This window comes from Lissotriton helveticus, chromosome 7, assembly GCF_964261635.1.
Source record: "Lissotriton helveticus chromosome 7, aLisHel1.1, whole genome shotgun sequence".
Lineage (NCBI taxonomy): Eukaryota > Metazoa > Chordata > Amphibia > Caudata > Salamandridae > Lissotriton > Lissotriton helveticus.
Genome location: NC_136068.1, coordinates 1,911,556,684 through 1,911,576,347, shown reverse-complemented (window position 1 = coordinate 1,911,576,347; position 19,664 = coordinate 1,911,556,684). Strand labels below are relative to the sequence as shown.

The window sequence follows — 19,664 nt, the reverse complement described above, 5'->3', positions numbered from 1 at the left end:
AGTGTGGGAAATCACCTACACGAGTGGGATAAGAGACAGGAATTGTAGGGAAAAACCTACAAGAGTGGGATAAGAGACAGGAAGTGTAGGAAAACACCTACAAGAGTGGGATAAGAGACAGGAAGTGTAGAAAAACACCTACAAGAGCAGGATAAGACACAGGAAGTTTAGGAAAACACCTACAAGAGTGGGATAAGAGGCAGGAAGTGTAGGGGAAAAAACTACAAGAGTGGGATAAGAGACAGGAAGTGTAGGAAAAAACCTACAAGAGTGGAATAAGAGACAAGAAGTGTAGGAAAAAACTACAAGAGTAGGATAAGAGACAGGAAGTCTAGGAAAACACCTACAAGAGTGTTATAAGAGACAGGAAGTGTGGGAAATCACCTACAAGAGTGGGATAAGAGACAGGAAGTGTAGGAAAACACATACAAGAGTGGGATAAGAGGCAGGAAGTGTAGGAAAACACCTACAAGAGTGGGATAAGAGACAGGAAGTGTAGGAAAACACCCACAAAAGCGGAATAAGAGACAGGAAGTGAAGGAAGAAACCCAAAAGAGTCAGATAAGAGACAGGAAGTGTAGGGAAAAACTTATACGAGTGGAATAAGAGACAGGAAGTGAAGGAAGAAACCTACAAGAGTGGGATAAGAGACAGGAAGTGTAGGAAAACACCTACAAGAGTGGGATAAGAGACAGGAAGTGTAGGAAAACACCTACAAGAGTGGGATAAGAGACAGGAAGTTTAGGAAAACACCTACAAGAGTGGGATAAGAGACAGGAAGTGAAGGAAGAAACCCACAAGAGCGGGATAAGAGACAGGACGTGTAGGGAAAACCCTACGCGAGTGGAATAAGATACCGGAAGTGAAAGAAGAAACCTACAAGAGTGGGATAAGAGACAGGAAGTGTAGGAAAACACCTACAAGAGTGGGATAAGAGACAGGAAATGTAGGAAAACACCTACAAGAGCGGGATAAGAGACAGGAAGTGAAGGAAGAAACCCACAAGAGTGGAATAAGAGACAGGAAGTATAGGGAAAAACCTACATGAGTGGAATAAGAGACAGGAAGTGAAGGAAGAAACCTACAAGAGTGGGATTTGAGACAGGAAGTGGAGGAAAACACCTACAAGAGTGGGATAAAAGACAGGAAGTGTAGGAAAACACCTACAAGAGCGGGATAAGAGACAGTAAGTGAAGGAAGAAACCCACAAGAGTGGGATAAGAGACAGGAAGTGTAGGGAAAAACCTACACGAGTGGAATAAGATACAGGAAGTGAAGGAAGAAACCTACAAGAGTGGGATAAGAGACAGGAAGTGTAGGAAAACACCTACAAGAGTGTTATAAGAGACAGGAAGTGTGGGAAATCACCTACAAGAGTGGGATAAGAGACAGGAAGTGTAGGGAAAAACCTACCAGAGTGGGATAAGAGACAGGAAGTGTAGGAAAACAGCTACAAGAGTGGGATAAGAGACAGGAAGTGTAGAAAAACACCTACAAGAGCAGGATAAGACACAGGAAGTGTAGGAAAACACCTACAAGAGTGGGATAAGAGGCAGGAAGTGTAGGGGAAAAAACTACAAGAGTGGGATAAGAGACAGGAAGTGTAGGAAAAAACCTACAAGAGTGGAATAAGAGACAAGAAGTGTAGGGAAAAAAAACTACAAGAGTGGGATAGAAGACAGGAAGTGTAGGAAAACACCTACAAGAGCGGGATAAGAGACAGTAAGTGAAGGAAAACACCTACAAGAGTAGGATAAGAGACAGGAAGTGTAGGAAAACACCTACAAGAGCGGGATAAGAGACAGGAAGTGTAGGGAAAAAAACTACAAGAGCTGGATAAGAGACAGGAAGAGAAGGAAATCACCAACAAGAGTGGGATAAGAGACAGGAAGTGAAGGAAAACACCTACAAGAGCGGGATAAGAGACAGGAAGTGTAGGAAAACACCTACAAGAGTGGGATAAGAGGCAGGAAGTATAGGGAAAAAAAACTACAAGAGTGGGATAAGAGACAGGAAGTGTAGGAAAACACCTACAAGAGTGGGATAAGAGACAGGAAGTGCAGAGAAAAAACAACTACAAGAGCTGGATAAGAGACAGGAAGTGCAGAGAAAAAAAACTACAAGAGCTGGATAAGAGACAGGAAGTGAAGGAAAATACCTACAAGAGCAGGATAAGAGACAGGAAGTGTAGGAAAACACCTACAAGAGTGGAATAAGAGGCAGGAAGTGCAGGAAAAAAACTACAAGAGTGGGATAAGAGACAGGAAGTGAAGGAAAACACCTACAAGAGCGGGATAAGAGAAAGGAAGTGTAGGGGAAAAAAATACAAGAGTGGGATAAGAGACAGGAAGTGTAGGAAAAAACCTACAAGAGTGGGATAAGAGACAAGAAGTGTAGGGAAAAAACTACAAGAGTGGGATAGAAGACAGGAAGTGTAGGAAAACACCTACAAGAGTGGGATAATAGACAGGAAGTGTAGGAAAACACCTACAAGAGTGGGATAAGAAACAAAAAGTATAGGAAAAAAACAACAAGAGTGGGATAAGAGACAGGAAGTGAAGGAAGAAACCCAAAAGAGTCTGATAAGAGACAGGAAGTGTAGGGAAAAACCTACACGAGTGGAATAAGAGACAGGAAGTGAAGGAAGACACCTACAAGAGTGGGATAAGAGACAGGAAGTGTAGGAAAACACCTACAAGAGTGTTATAAGAGACAGGAAGTGTGGGAAATCACCTACACGAGTGGGATAAGAGACAGGAATTGTAGGGAAAAACCTACAAGAGTGGGATAAGAGACAGGAAGTGTAGGAAAACACCTACAAGAGTGGGATAAGAGACAGGAAGTGTAGAAAAACACCTACAAGAGCAGGATAAGACACAGGAAGTTTAGGAAAACACCTACAAGAGTGGGATAAGAGGCAGGAAGTGTAGGGGAAAAAACTACAAGAGTGGGATAAGAGACAGGAAGTGTAGGAAAAAACCTACAAGAGTGGAATAAGAGACAAGAAGTGTAGGAAAAAACTACAAGAGTAGGATAAGAGACAGGAAGTCTAGGAAAACACCTACAAGAGTGTTATAAGAGACAGGAAGTGTGGGAAATCACCTACAAGAGTGGGATAAGAGACAGGAAGTGTAGGAAAACACATACAAGAGTGGGATAAGAGGCAGGAAGTGTAGGAAAACACCTACAAGAGTGGGATAAGAGACAGGAAGTGTAGGAAAACACCCACAAAAGCGGAATAAGAGACAGGAAGTGAAGGAAGAAACCCAAAAGAGTCAGATAAGAGACAGGAAGTGTAGGGAAAAACCTATACGAGTGGAATAAGAGACAGGAAGTGAAGGAAGAAACCTACAAGAGTGGGATAAGAGACAGGAAGTGTAGGAAAACACCTACAAGAGTGGGATAAGAGACAGGAAGTGTAGGAAAACACCTACAAGAGTGGGATAAGAGACAGGAAGTTTAGGAAAACACCTACAAGAGTGGGATAAGAGACAGGAAGTGAAGGAAGAAACCCACAAGAGCGGGATAAGAGACAGGACGTGTAGGGAAAACCCTACGCGAGTGGAATAAGATACCGGAAGTGAAAGAAGAAACCTACAAGAGTGGGATAAGAGACAGGAAGTGTAGGAAAACACCTACAAGAGTGGGATAAGAGACAGGAAATGTAGGAAAACACCTACAAGAGCGGGATAAGAGACAGGAAGTGAAGGAAGAAACCCACAAGAGTGGAATAAGAGACAGGAAGTATAGGGAAAAACCTACATGAGTGGAATAAGAGACAGGAAGTGAAGGAAGAAACCTACAAGAGTGGGATTTGAGACAGGAAGTGGAGGAAAACACCTACAAGAGTGGGATAAAAGACAGGAAGTGTAGGAAAACACCTACAAGAGCGGGATAAGAGACAGTAAGTGAAGGAAGAAACCCACAAGAGTGGGATAAGAGACAGGAAGTGTAGGGAAAAACCTACACGAGTGGAATAAGATACAGGAAGTGAAGGAAGAAACCTACAAGAGTGGGATAAGAGACAGGAAGTATAGGAAAACACCTACAAGAATGGGATAAGAGACAGGAAGAGTAGGAAAACACCAACATGAGTGGGATAAGAGACAGGAAGTGTAGGGAAACTCCTACAAGAGTGGGATAAGAGACAGGAAGTGTAGGAAAACACCTACAAGAGTTAGGTAAGAGACAGGATGTGTAGGGAAAAACCTACACGAGTTGAATAAGAGACAGGAAGTGAAGGAAGAAACCCACAAGGGTTGGATAAGAGACAGGAAGTATAGGAAAACACCTACAAGAGTGGGATAAGAGACAGGAAGTGTAGGGAAACACCTACAAGAGTGGGATAAGAGACAGGAAGTGTAGGAAAACACCTACAAGATTTGGATAAGAGACAGGATGCGTAGGGAAAAAACTACACGAGTGGAATAAGAGACAGGAAGTGAAGGAAGAAACCTACAAGAGTGGGATAAGAGATAGGAAGTGTACGAAAACACCTACAAGAGTGGGATAAGAGACAGGAAGTGTAGGAAAGCACCTACAAGAGTGGGATAAGAGACAGGAAGTGTAGGGAAACACCAACAAGAGTGGGATAAGAGACAGGAAGTGAAGGAAGAAACCCAAAAGAGTTTGATAAGAGACAGGAAGTGTAGGGAAAAACCTATACGAGTGGAATAAGAGACAAGAAGTGAAGGAAGAAACCTACAAGAGTGGAATAAAAGACAGGAAGTGAAGGAAGAAACCTACAAGAGTAGAATAAGAGACAGGAAGTGTAGGAAAACTCCCCCAAGAGCGGGATAAGAGACAGGAAGTGAAGGAAGAAACCCAAAAGAGTTTGATAAGAGACAGGAAGTGTAGGGAAAAACATATACGAGTGGAATAAGAGACAGGAAGTGAAGGAAGAAACCTACAAGAGTGGGATAAGAGACAGTAAGTGAAGGAAGAAACCCACAAGAGTGGGATAAGAGACAGGAAGTGTAGGGAAAAACCTACACGAGTGGAATAAGATACAGGAAGTGAAGGAAGAAACCTACAAGAGTGGGATAAGAGACAGGAAGTATAGGAAAACACCTACAAGAATGGGATAAGAGACAGGAAGAGTAGGAAAACACCAACATGAGTGGGATAAGAGACAGGAAGTGTAGGGAAACTCCTACAAGAGTGGGATAAGAGACAGGAAGTGTAGGAAAACACCTACAAGAGTTGGGTAAGAGACAGGATGTGTAGGGAAAAACCTACACGAGTTGAATAAGAGACAGGAAGTGAAGGAAGAAACCCACAAGGGTTGGATAAGAGACAGGAAGTATAGGAAAACACCTACAAGAGTGGGATAAGAGACAGGAAGTGTAGGGAAACACCTACAAGAGTGGGATAAGAGACAGGAAGTGTAGGAAAACACCTACAAGATTTGGATAAGAGACAGGATGCGTAGGGAAAAAACTACACGAGTGGAATAAGAGACAGGAAGTGAAGGAAGAAACCTACAAGAGTGGGATAAGAGATAGGAAGTGTACGAAAACACTTACAAGAGTGGGATAAGAGACAGGAAGTGTAGGAAAGCACCTACAAGAGTGGGATAAGAGACAGGAAGTGTAGGGAAACACCTAGAAGAGTGGGATAAGAGACAGGAAGTGAAGGAAGAAACCCAAAAGAGTTTGATAAGAGACAGGAAGTGTAGGGAAAAACCTATACGAGTGGAATAAGAGACAGGAAGTGAAGGAAGAAACCTACAAGAGTGGAATAAAAGACAGGAAGTGAAGGAAGAAACCTACAAGAGTGGAATAAGAGACAAGAAGTGTAGGAAAACTCCCCCAAGAGCGGGATAAGAGACAGGAAGTGAAGGAAGAAACCCAAAAGAGTTTGATAAGAGACAGGAAGTGTAGGGAAAAACATATACGAGTGGAATAAGAGACAGGAAGTGAAGGAAGAAACCTACAAGAGTGGGATAAGAGACAGGAAGTGTAGGAAACCACCTACAAGAGTGGGATAAGAGACAGGAAGTTTAGAAAAACACCTACAAGAGTGGGATAAGAGACAGGAAGTGAAGGAAGAAACCCACAAGAGTGGGATAAGAGTCAGGACGTGTAGGGAAAACCCTACGCGAGTGGAACAAGATACCAGAAGTGAAGGAAGAAACCTACAAGAGTAGGATAAGAGCCAGGAAGTGTAGGAAAAAACCTACAAGAGTGGGATAAGATACAGTAAATGTAGGAAAACACCTACAAGAGCGGGATAAGAGACAGGAAGTGAAGGAAGAAACCCACAAGAGTGGGATAAGAGACAGGAAGTGTAGGGAAAAACCTACACAAGTGGAATAAGAGACAGGAAGTGAAGGTAGAAACCTACAAGAGTGGGATAAGAGCCAGGAAGTGTAGGAAAACACCTACAAGAGTTGGATAAAAGACAGGAAGTATAGGAAAACACCTACAAGAGTGGGATAAGAGACAGGAAGTGTAGGAAAACACCAACATGAGTGGGATAAGAGACAGGAAGTGTAGGGAAAGTCCTACACGAGTGGGATGAGAGACAGGAAGTGTAGGAAAACACCTACAAGAGTTGGATAAGAGACAGGAAGAGTAGGAAAACACCAACATGAGTGGGATAAGAGACAGGAAGTGTAGGGAAACTCCTACAAGAGTGGGATAAGAGACATAAAGTGTAGGAAAACACCCACAAGAGCGGGATAAGAGACAGGAAGTGTAGGAAAACACATACAAGAGTGGGATAAGAGACAGGAAGTGTAGGAAAACACCCACAAGAACGGGATAAGAGACAGGAAGTGAAGGAAGAAACCCAAAAGAGTCTGATAAGAGACAGGAAGTGTAGGGAAAAACCTACACGAGTGGAATAAGAGACAGGAAGTGAAGGAAGAAACCTACAAGAGTGGGATAAGAGACAGGAAGTGTAGGAAAACACCTACAAGAGTGGGATAAGAGACAGGAAGTGAAGGAAGAAACCCACAAGAGTGGGATAAGAGACAGGAAGTGTAGGGAAAACCCTGCGCGAGTGGAATAAGATACAGGAAGTGAAGGAAGAAACCTACAAGAGTGGGATAAGAGACAGGAAGTGTAGGAAAACACCTACAAGAGTGGGATAAGAGACAGGAAATGTAGGAAAACACCTACAAGAGCGGGATAAGAGACAGGAAGTGAAGGAAGAAACCCACAAGAGTGGGATAAGAGACAGGAAGTATAGGGAAAAACCTACACGAGTGGAATAAGAGACAGGAAGTGAAGGTAGAAACCTACAAGAGTCGGATTAGAGACAGGAAGTGCAGAGAAAAAAAAACTACAAGAGCTGGATAAGAGACAGGAAGTGAAGGAAAATACCTACAAGAGCAGGATAAGAGACAGGAAGTGTAGGAAAACACCTACAAGAGTGGAATAAGAGGCAGGAAGTGCAGGAAAAAACTACAAGAGTGGGATAAGAGACAGGAAGTGAAGGAAAACACCTACAAGAGCGGGATAAGAGAAAGGAAGTGTAGGGGAAAAAAATACAAGAGTGGGATAAGAGACAGGAAGTGTAGGAAAAAACCTACAAGAGTGGCATAAGAGACAAGAAGTGTAGGGAAAAAAACTACAAGAGTGGGATAGAAGACAGGAAGTGTAGGAAAACACCTACAAGAGTGGGATAATAGACAGGAAGTGTAGGAAAACACCTACAAGAGTGGGATAAGAAACAAAAAGTATAGGAAAAAAACTACAAGAGTGGGATAAGAGACAGGAAGTGAAGGAAGAAACCCAAAACAGTCTGATAAGAGACAGGAAGTGTAGGGAAAAACCTACACGAGTGGAATAAGAGACAGGAAGTGAAGGAAGAAACCTACAAGAGTGGGATAATAGACAGGAAGTGTAGGAAAACACCTACAAGAGTGTTATAAGAGACAGGAAGTGTGGGAAATCACCTACAAGAGTGGCATAAGAGACAGGAATTGTAGGGAAAAACCTACAAGAGTGGGATAAGAGACAGGAAGTGTAGGAAAACACCTACAAGAGTGGGATAAGAGACAGGAAGTGTAGAAAAACACCTACAAGAGCAGGATAAGACACAGGAAGTGTAGGAAAACACCTACAAGAGTGGGATAAGAGGCAGGAAGTGTAGGGGAAAAAACTACAAGAGTGGGATAAGAGACAGGAAGTGTAGGAAAAAACCTACAAGAGTGGAATAAGAGACAAGAAGTGTAGGGAAAAAAAACTACAAGAGTGGGATAGAAGACAGGAAGTGTAGGAAAACACCTACAATAGTCAGGTAAGAGACAGGAAGTGTAGGAAAACACCTACAAGAGTGGGATAACAAACAAAAAGTGTAGGAAAAAACTACAAGAGTAGGATAAGAGACAGGAAGTCTAGGAAAACACCTACAAGAGTGTTATAAGAGACAGGAAGTGTGGGAAATCACCTACAAGAGTGGGATAAGAGACAGGAAGTGTAGGAAAACACATACAAGAGTGGGATAAGAGGCAGGAAGTGTAGGAAAACACCTACAAGAGTGGGATAAGAGACAGGAAGTGTAGGAAAACACCCACAAAAGCGGAATAAGAGACAGGAAGTGAAGGAAGAAACCCAAAAGAGTCAGATAAGAGACAGGAAGTGTAGGGAAAAACCTATACGAGTGGAATAAGAGACAGGAAGTGAAGGAAGAAACCTACAAGAGTGGGATAAGAGACAGGAAGTGTAGGAAAACACCTACAAGAGTGGGATAAGAGACAGGAAGTGTAGGAAAACACCTACAAGAGTGGGATAAGAGACAGGAAGTTTAGGAAAACACCTACAAGAGTGGGATTAGAGACAGGAAGTGAAGGAAGAAACCCACAAGAGCGGGATAAGAGACAGGACGTGTAGGGAAAACCCTACGCGAGTGGAATAAGATACCGGAAGTGAAAGAAGAAACCTACAAGAGTGGGATAAGAGACAGGAAGTGTAGGAAAACACCTACAAGAGTGGGATAAGAGACAGGAAATGTAGGAAAACACCTACAAGAGCGGGATAAGAGACAGGAAGTGAAGGAAGAAACCCACAAGAGTGGAATAAGAGACAGGAAGTATAGGGAAAAACCTACATGAGTGGAATAAGAGACAGGAAGTGAAGGAAGAAACCTACAAGAGTGGGATTTGAGACAGGAAGTGGAGGAAAACACCTACAAGAGTGGGATAAAAGACAGGAAGTGTAGGAAAACACCTACAAGAGCGGGATAAGAGACAGTAAGTGAAGGAAGAAACCCACAAGAGTGGGATAAGAGACAGGAAGTGTAGGGAAAAACCTACACGAGTGGAATAAGATACAGGAAGTGAAGGAAGAAACCTACAAGAGTGGGATAAGAGACAGGAAGTATAGGAAAACACCTACAAGAATGGGATAAGAGACAGGAAGTGTAGGAAAACACCAACATGAGTGGGATAAGAGACAGGAAGTGTAGGGAAACTCCTACAAGAGTGGGATAAGAGACAGGAAGTGTAGGAAAACACCTACAAGAGTTGGGTAAGAGACAGGATGTGTAGGGAAAAACCTACACGAGTTGAATAAGAGACAGGAAGTGAAGGAAGAAACCCACAAGGGTTGGATAAGAGACAGGAAGTATAGGAAAACACCTACAAGAGTGGGATAAGAGACAGGAAGTGTAGGGAAACACCTACAAGAGTGGGATAAGAGACAGGAAGTGTAGGAAAACACCTACAAGATTTGGATAAGAGACAGGATGCGTAGGGAAAAAACTACACGAGTGGAATAAGAGACAGGAAGTGAAGGAAGAAATCTACAAGAGTGGGATAAGAGATAGGAAGTGTACGAAAACACCTACAAGAGTGGGATAAGAGACAGGAAGTGTAGGGAAACACCTACAAGAGTGGGATAAGAGACAGGAAGTGAAGGAAGAAACCCAAAAGAGTTTGATAAGAGACAGGAAGTGTAGGGAAAAACCTATACGAGTGGAATAAGAGACAGGAAGTGAAGGAAGAAACCTACAAGAGTGGAATAAAAGACAGGAAGTGAAGGAAGAAACCTACAAGAGTGGAATAAGAGACAGGAAGTGTAGGAAAACTCCCCCAAGAGCGGGATAAGAGACAGGAAGTGAAGGAAGAAACCCAAAAGAGTTTGATAAGAGACAGGAAGTGTAGGGAAAAACATATACGAGTGGAATAAGAGACAGGAAGTGAAGGAAGAAACCTACAAGAGTGGGATAAGAGACAGGAAGTGTAGGAAACCACCTACAAGAGTGGGATAAGAGACAGGAAGTTTAGAAAAACACCTACAAGAGTGGGATAAGAGACAGGAAGTGAAGGAAGAAACCCACAAGAGTGGGATAAGAGTCAGGACGTGTAGGGAAAACCCTACGCGTGTGGAACAAGATACCAGAAGTGAAGGAAGAAACCTACAAGAGTAGGATAAGAGCCAGGAAGTGTAGGAAAAAACCTACAAGAGTGGGATAAGATACAGTAAATGTAGGAAAACACCTACAAGAGCGGGATAAGAGACAGGAAGTGAAGGAAGAAACCCACAAGAGTGGGTTAAGAGACAGGAAGTGTAGGGAAAAACCTACACAAGTGGAATAAGAGACAGGAAGTGAAGGTAGAAACCTACAAAAGTGGGATAAGAGCCAGGAAGTGTAGGAAAACACCTACAAGAGTAGGATAAGAGACAGGAAGTGTAGGAAAACACCTACAAGAGTAGGATAAGAGACAGGAAGTGTAGGAAAACACCTACAAGAGTGTGATAAGAGACAGGAAGTGTAGGGAAAAATCTACACGAGTGGAATAAGAGACAGGAAGTGAAGGAAGAAACCTACAGAAGTGGGATAAGAGACAGGAAGTGTAGGAAAACACCTACAAGAGTGGGATAAGAGACAGGAAGTGTAGGAAAACACCTACAAGAGTGGGATAAGAGACAGGAAGTGTAGAAAAACACCTACAAGAGTGGAATAAGAGACAGGAAGTGAAGGAAGAAACCTACAAGAGTGTGATAAGAGACAGGAAGTGTAGGAAAACACTTACAAGAGTGGGATAAGAGACAGGAATTGTAGGAAACCTCCTACAAGAGCGGGATAAGAGACAGGAAGTGAAGGAAGAACCCTACAAGAGTGGAATAAGAGACAGGAAGTATAGAGAAAAACCTACATGAGTGGAATAAGAGACAGGAAGTGAAGGAAGAAACCTACAAGAGTGGGATTTGAGTCAGGAAGTGTAGGAAAACACCTACAAGAGTTGGATAAGAGACAGGAAGTGTAGGAAAAAACCTACAAGAGCAGGATAAGACACAGTAAGTGAAGGAAGAAACCCACAAGAGTGGGATAAGAGACAGGAAGTGTAGAGAAAAACCTACACGAGTGGAATAAGAGACAGGAAGTGAAGGAAGAAACCTACAAGAGTTGGATAAAAGACAGGAAGTATAGGAAAACACCTACAAGAGTGGGATAAGAGACAGGAAGTGTAGGAAAACACCAACATGAGTGGGATAAGAGATAGGAAGTGTAGGGAAAGTCCTACACGAGTGGGATAAGAGACAGGAAGTGTAGGAAAACACCTACAAGAGTTGGATAAGAGACAGGATGTGTAGGGAAAAACCTACACGAGTGGGATAAGAGACAGGAAGTGTAGGGAAACACCTACAAGAGTGGGATAAGAGACAGGAAGTGTAGGAAAGCACTTACAAGAATTGGATAAGAGACAGGATGTGTAGGGAAAAAACTACACAAGTGGAATAAGAGACAGGAAGTGAAGGACGAAACCTACAAGAGTGGGATAAGAGACAGGAAGTGTAGGAAAACACCTACAAGAGTGGGATAAGAGACAGGAAGTGTAGGAAAACACCTACAAGAGTGGGATAAGAGACAGGAAGTGTAGGGAAACAACTACACGAGTGGAATAAGAGACAGGAAGTGAAGGAAGAAACCTACAAGAGTGGAATAAGAGACAGGAAGTGTAGGAAAACACCTACAAGAGTGGGATAAGAGACAGGAAGTGTAGGAAAACACCTACAAGAGTGGGATAAGAGATAGGAAGTGTAGGGAAAAACCTACACGAGTGGAATAAGAGACAGGATGTGAAGGAAGAAACCTACAAGAGCAGGATAAGACACAGGAAGTGTAGGGAAACACCTACATGAGTGGGATAAGAGACAGGAAGTGTAGGAAAACACCTACAAGAGTGGGATAAGAGCCAGGAAGTGTAGGAAAAAACTACACGAGTGGAATAAGAGACAGGAAGTGAAGGAAGAAACCTACAAGAGTGGGATAAGTGGAGAAGTGTGGCTCAATGGTTAGAGCAGGCAGACCTTGATGCAGAGCTCTGGCCAGGGACTAGGGTTCAATTCCCGCCTCGGCGGGTCTTAGGCTCATTAATTCCCCTGACTGGATATTCTCGCCTCAGTGCCTGTTCTGATCATGGGTCCCACGCTGCAACTCTGGGCAATAGCTTGCTTAGTCTCCACAACGGCCCCAAAAGCGCTGGGATGCCTGGCTGCACCTGGGGGGGTGCCCAGGAGTGGACATTTCACAGGAAAGCCAGGAAGTTTTCCTAAGCGGTATACAGACAGCGCCGGGACACCTCCGGTGGAGGTAGCTGTGCGCTTTACAAATTCCGACATTTACATTTACATTTATAAGAGACAGGAAGTGAAGGTAGAAACCTACAAGAGTGAGATAAGAGACAGGAAGTGTAGGAAAACACCTACAAGAGTGGGATAAGAGACAGGAAGTGTAGGAAAACACCTACAAGAATGGGATAAGAGACAGGAAGTGAAGGAAGAAACCCGCAAGAGTGGGATAAGAGACAGGAAGTGAAGGAAGAAACCTATAAGAGTGGGATAAGATACAGGAAGTGAAGGAAGAAACCCACAAGAGTGGGATAAGAGACAGGAATTGTAGGGAAAAACCTACACGAGTGGAATAAGAGACAGGAAGTGTAGGAAAACACCTACAAGAGCGGGATAAGAGACAGGAAGTGTAGGAAAGAACCTACATGAGTGGAATAAGAGACAGATAACAGACAGGAAGTGTAGGGAAAAAAACCCTACACGAGTGGGATAACATACGGAAAGTGTAGGGTGTTGTAAGATCGAGGAAAGAGCCGTGCTTGAAATGGAAAAGCAGAGTACCTGCTTGTTTATGAGAAGTGCCGGAACTCTCCAATTAATATTAGGTTTCTCTTGAGAAGTGCAGGTACTCTCCCTCTCAAAATAGAAAAGTTCTGGCTCTCAGTACCGGTCAGTACCGGCCCATTTAAAGCACTGGGTAAGAGGTGGGAAAAAGAGATGGCAGCGGTGCTGTTCAGCAATGGTTACATTTGGCTGAATCTTTTTTCTTTTTTAATATTTGAAGTGTCTCTTTCTCTCCCGTCTGCAAAGATAATCACAAGATTACAGACCACCTGTTTGAAAAAGTTTAAATTTGTCTTCTAATCTGCAGGCGGAAGCTATGTTTGCCGAGGTCAGGGCTGCTTTGGGCACCAGACTCGAACAGCTGAAGTGGATGGATGAAGAAAGCCACAGAAATGCGAAACAAAAAGTGAGTGAACCCCTAAATTGCACGCAAACGCACCCCACGTGCAAGATACACCCAGGAGTAAAAAGAAATCACGAACTGCTAATTGCCACCACTGGCGTAACGAAAATTGAGGGGGCCTCCCTGCAAGGTATGTAAAGGGCCCCCCTCCGGGGTCATTTTGGAGCTCTCCGGACAGAGTGCAGTGCCGAGGGGGCCCCCTGGAGCTTTGCCCCCCCCCCAATGGGCTGCGCGGGGCCTGTGTTACGCCCCTGATTGCCACAATAAACATGAATGTTAAACTCGCGAGGTCCTGCCGAGCACCACAGTTTTACAGATAGTTGTGTCTTGGTAAGCATGAATGTTAAATGTGCAGGACTGGCTTTAGGCTGGAGTGAGCGCCCCTCTGCACCAGGCGCCAACCTCGCGGGAGGGGGAGGGCAGCATTTTTAAATGTCTCATGGGCTTAAACGTACCTCAGAATTTTCCAGAAAAGGGGGTGGTGATGAACAGAGTGTCTGAATTAAGCAGACCACTCTTACCCAGTCCAAAGATCAGGGCTTGATCCATCGCCGTTATTTAGCTCACTGCCCCATCCCAGCTCCGAACCTGGCTATATGCAAATTAGTCTGTCCCTGGCCCAGTGCATCATGGGAACAGGGCAGACCAAACTACCAAGCCAATTCTTCACCAGAAAGGAGACAAGCTTCCGGGGACCGGTTTCTGGCATTTCAGCCGTCGTCGGCCCGGCTTGCTTGAATCCTGATGGAGCAGTGAGCAAGGGACTCATGTCTGAGTATACCCTGCCACACCTATAGTGGCCAAAAACGATTCAGAAAAGGGGGTGGTGATGAACAGAGTGTCTGAATTAAGCAGACCACTCTTACCCAGTCCAAAGATCAGGGCTTGATCCATCACCGTTATTTAGCTCACTGCCCCATCCCAGCTCAGAACCTGGCTATATGCAAATTAGTCTGTCCCTGGCCCAGTGCATCATGGGAACAGGGCAGACTAAACTACCAAGCCAATTCTTCACCAGAAAGGAGACAAGCTTCCGGGGACCGGTTTCTGGCATCTCACTTGGCCACTGGATTCAAGATAGCCTGGCTGATGAGGATTATGAATCCGAAACCGGTCCCAGGATGCTTGTTTCCGGTCCATGGAAGACATGGTTTGGCAGTTCGGGCTGGACTTTTCCCATGAGGCAAAGGGTCAGACTGATTTGCATATAGCCAAGTCTGAAATGGGGTGGCTGAGTGGGCTAAAGAATGGTGATGGATTAAACCCAGATCATTTGACTGGGGGTGAGTGTTTGATTTGCTCAAACGCTCCGTCCATCATCCCCTTTTGTATCGCTTTGTTCGCCCTAAGAGTGGCAGGGTATGCTCAGACGTGAGTCCCTTGTTCACTTGGCCACTGGATTCAAGATAGCCTGGCTGATGAGGATTATGAATCCGAAACCGGTCCCAGGATGCTTGTTTCCGGTCCATGGAAGACATGGCTTGGCAGTTCGGGCTGGACTTTTCCCATGATGCAAAGGGTCAGACTGATTTGCATATAGCCAAGTCTGAAATGGGGTGGCTGAGTGGGCTAAAGAATGGTGATGGATTAAACCCAGATCATTTGACTGGGGGTGAGTGTTTGATTTGCTCAAACGCTCCGTCCATCATCCCATTTTGTATCGCTTTGTTCCCCCTAAGTGTGGCAGGGTATGCTCAGACGTGAGTCCCTTGCTCACTTGTCCACTGGATTCAAGATAGCCTGGCTGATGAGGATTATGAATCCGAAACCGGTCCCAGGATGCTTGTTTCCGGTCCATGGAAGACATGGCTTGGCAGTTCGGGCTGGACTTTTCCCATGAGGCAAAGGGTCAGACTGATTTGCATATAGCCAAGTCTGAAATGGGGTGGCTGAGTGGGCTAAAGAATGGTGATGGATTAAACCCAGATCATTTGACTGGGGGTGAGTGTTTGATTTGCTCAAACGCTCCGTCCATCATCCCCTTTTGTATCGCTTTGTTCGCCCTAAGTGTGGCAGGGTATGCTCAGACGTGAGTCCCTTGCTCACTTGGCCACTGGATTCAAGATAGCCTGGCTGATGAGGATTATGAATCCGAAACCGGTCCCAGGATGCTTGTTTCCGGTCCATGGAAGACATGGCTTGGCAGTTCGGGCTGGACTTTTCCCATGAGGCAAAGGGTCAGACTGATTTGCATATAGCCAAGTCTGAAATGGGGTGGCTGAGTGGGCTAAAGAATGGTGATGGATTAAACCCAGATCATTTGACTGGGGGTGAGTGTTTGATTTGCTCAAACGCTCCGTCCATCATCCCCTTTTGTATCAGAATTTTCCAGGCAGCAATAAAAATGTCAAGATAAAGCTGATGATTAACGTATCTGCAGGAGATAGGAGAGTCAGAGCTTTGTCTACTGCCAGTTTTCACTCATCAGAAAGCAGCACAGAGGGTTTGTGTGCTGCAGCACGTGTCACGTCCACTTCACAGAATTGTATTTGACAGTGTCTAGCCCAGTGGGTTACTGCTTTTGTCTCAGATATCCTTTTGTTACTTGCAGTTTATAAGTTACAATCATTATTTTATAGCACAGTGATCTAAGAACTGGCATTTCAAGGCAAAGGTGTAGAACCTTTTGTTTTTACCCCTGTATTTGGCTATCCCAAGCTTCTAAAAAGAGTTGGTTTTGGTAGAAATAAACGCTTGTTAGTAAAGCCAACTCCTGCCGCTGCCGCTGTTGGTTTCCCCCGCCGCCGCAGCAAGTACCACCGCGCGGCCGCAGAGGGGGGAGACTACAGCTCCCAGGCTCCTTTGCCCGCACCGCCCACTTCCGCTTGACAGCGCGCCCGGAGGCGCATAAAGAACAGGAGCTTCCTCCGCCTCGCGGACGCGCGCAGGCGGCGCCGGGAGAAGCCCGGGCAAAGGGCGGGCCGCCTGTGGCCGCCCGGGGCCAGAAGAGGCGCCGGGCCGGGCCCCCCCTCTAACATCAGACCATGGGTAAGTGTAAGAACACACCAAATACTGAGGAGGGTGGCAAGAAGGCCAAAGTCCCGAGACACTCTGAGACAATTATTTCATATCTCACATCTGCTGTGAGGGCCTTGTCTAAGGAAATAGCCACAGCCCAGCAAGAGTTGGGCTTGATACCTCCTCTACATACCAACCAGTCCACCACCTCAGACATTACCCCAGCTCCGAGCATTCCACTAGAGCCGGAAGTGGTAGTGCTGAACCCTAACCCCAGCGCTGCTATTACTGTCTGCCCGCCCTCAGCCCTCTCCCCTGCTCAGAGTTTGTCTAATCAGTCACAGGGGCACGGTCAAGAGAAAAAAACTACCAATAAAAGGAGGAAAAAGCCTGAGAGTGCTAACACCACCGAACACTTGGCTACGGAAAATATCGGTGATCACCTAAAGCGCTTTTGTTACTCGCATTGAACCCTTGCTAGTGGGTATAGCAAATTACATTGTCGACACTTTAAATACTTGACTCACTGGCCTTTTAAAGAAATGTGCCCTAATTGACAATTTGGCAAAGAATTTGGGCTCTGTCCAGGAACCACTAAGGGTGGATAGGAATTGCATAGATATTAGTTCACATAATGCAGTAAGCTCAATGGATCCAATATTGTCATGTGAAGGGGGGACTGTAGACAACTCCGGGTCCCGGGTTTCCTGCAAACCCTCAAGTAGTCCAGCTATCACTCAGCCCATTCCGGGTCATACTGACAGCCATCCTGTGAGTCATGGCAAGGCCACCAGCGCAAGGGCTATGGGCTGCCAATTACATTTAGACCTACCCCCGGACGCCGCACCCTTAATCGCCGCATTCATAGGGGTTTCCCCGCTAGCAAATGGGGAGTTAGAACCCACAGCGGCACTAATACAAAAGGCCAGACAATGGTGTACTGACACGAGTAGTGGTGGGATAAACATTTCTAACAGGATTATAATGGCTAGAAGGGTGGGCTGGATTGGACATTGTCCCAAACACGAGAAGGGCGACTGTGTCATGGTCAACTTTGACAGTCCCAACCTGGCAGATAGTCTGTTCTGGGACGGCTCAGCGATCTTAGACACAGGGAATATGAGACCGGTTCCCTTGGGCTTTTGTTATCCGCTGCCCGCCACACCACACTCACCCCCAGATCTATACCCCAGGTTATGTCACTCGGCCATGGTAGGGAACGGTTGGAGAGCAGTAACTGAAGGGATTAGACGGGGTAGACATATTCGTGCACACCACACATATAGGGGTCCTAGCATTTCGAGGGCTGCAACTCCCCAGACAACCCATACCTCTGGCGTGGGTCCCGGCCCCGCGTTGTTCAATAGATTTTCCCCACTCGACGATCTAGAGGAAATAGATTGACAACCAGCCCCAATGTTGTCCCCCATAAATGGCACCCCGTCTGTAGAGGGCACAGTAGTGTGCAAATTCATCAGCTGGAATGTAGCGGGTATCAGAGCAAAAAGGGTAGATACGGCTTGGATTGACTTTGTTACTAGTCATGACGTGATAGCCATACAGGAATCATGGGACACCTCTGCTAGCTTTTGGATGGATGGCTTTACCAGCTTTGCCGTCCCTGCAACCCCTAGTACGGCAGGCAGAGCTAAGGGGGGCCTCCTCTTCCTCTTCTCATTAAAGCTCCTTGGGTCATTTAAGCGACTGGAGTCAGGTTCATCGAACCTTTTAATTGTGGATTGGGCAGTTTCCTCTGCCCATACACTTATTTTAATCAATTTTTCTAATTCCCGGGAAAGGGCAGCAGATTATGACCACATTGCCTCCCTGGTAAAAATTTTAGGTAATTTCAGTCTAAATAATTACACTAATTTCGAGCTCATCCTAATGGGCGATTTTAACATTAACTTTTGTAGTAATCTCTGCTACACAGGAGAGTATGAGGGTCCGCCAGGGGCAACGGCCCCTCACTTTGAGCACACAAGGTCAGGAGAAGCCCTCGAAGAGTTACTGGACAATTTTAACATATTCAAACCAACCTACACAGGGGGGGGCGAGAGATTATGCACATACAAGTGCACAGTCCATGATTCCGTTATAGATTATATCTTCTTGTCCCCAGGGATTTTAGCCAAGGTAAGGAAGTACACAGTAATTGTCTCGACTCATAGCGACCACAACCTTTTGTTGTTGGAGTTGCTTTGGCCGAATCCCTGCGTACACAGGCTGGCTCCTCCCAGTCAGGGTCCACTGTGGTGCCTTCAGACCAGGGCAGAAGGCTCAAATGGGGAATGGTGGTTCCGGAAGGTTTCCCCGCTAATTTATTCCCCAAAATCAAGGGTTATATAGCGACTTGTCTGGACCAAAACGCTCCCAATCTAGAAATCATAGAGGCCTTTGAGCTGTTTTGGGCACAGATCTCGATGGACCTAACGTCAAACCAGGGTCAGAGAAGGGAAAAGCCCCATAAATGGTTTGACGCTAATTGTTTGAGAATCCACAGGCTCCTTAAACATGCCCTGTCATCCACCCCGAGAAACAAGGCCCTCATTACCAACCTGAGGAGGGAATACAAAAGAACCACGAATGGGAGAAAAAACGCCATTAAAAGGGATGCTTGGGATAAGTTACTGGCAACAGACGTATTACGAGATAGCAGACAATTTTGGGCCGCAATAAATCAGCCCTTTTTCGCAGATTCAGGAAATGCAGTCACCGACTGGGTCATCCCTGATGAGAGGTGGCTTCTTCCTTTTAAAGAAGTATATGGTGACCCTGACTGCGTCGCTCTCTGCGGCCCAATGGTAGCCCTTGATCCCGCCCCCTTAGTTTTTGATAAGGACGAAGTGGTGAAAGACCTCGAAAAACAAGGCGCCGGGGCCAGATGGTGTACCGGCCGACCTCTATAGACATTACCCGAACCTATGGGCACAGGTGCTAACGAATGTCTTTCGTGCTGCCAATGATAATGCATTCCCTACCACCTGGGCAACCTCAATCATCGTGCCAATTTTTAAAAAGGGGCAGCTTGACGACCCAGCGTGCTACAGACCTATTTCCCTCCTTGACTCTGCCATTAAGATCTTAGGCAGAGTCCTCTTGGTCAAGCTAAGGGCCAACTTAGAGGTCTGCGGGGGGCTCTCGAACATACAATATGGGTTTAGAGAGAAGAGGGGCACCATGGACCAATGTTCTAACTTGCACCTTCTAATCTC

General features: G+C 45.4%; 1 protein-coding gene across 1 annotated transcript in view; it reads left to right on the top strand.

Annotated features, from left to right (window-relative positions):
- Positions 1 to 19,664, top strand: part of KEL (Kell metallo-endopeptidase (Kell blood group)) — a 590,619-nt gene that overhangs the window by 503,997 nt on the left and 66,958 nt on the right. The window contains exon 11 of the mRNA XM_078655679.1: positions 13,396 to 13,494. Coding sequence (XP_078511805.1) covers positions 13,396 to 13,494 — 99 coding nt within the window. The remainder of the gene's footprint in view (positions 1 to 13,395; positions 13,495 to 19,664) is intronic.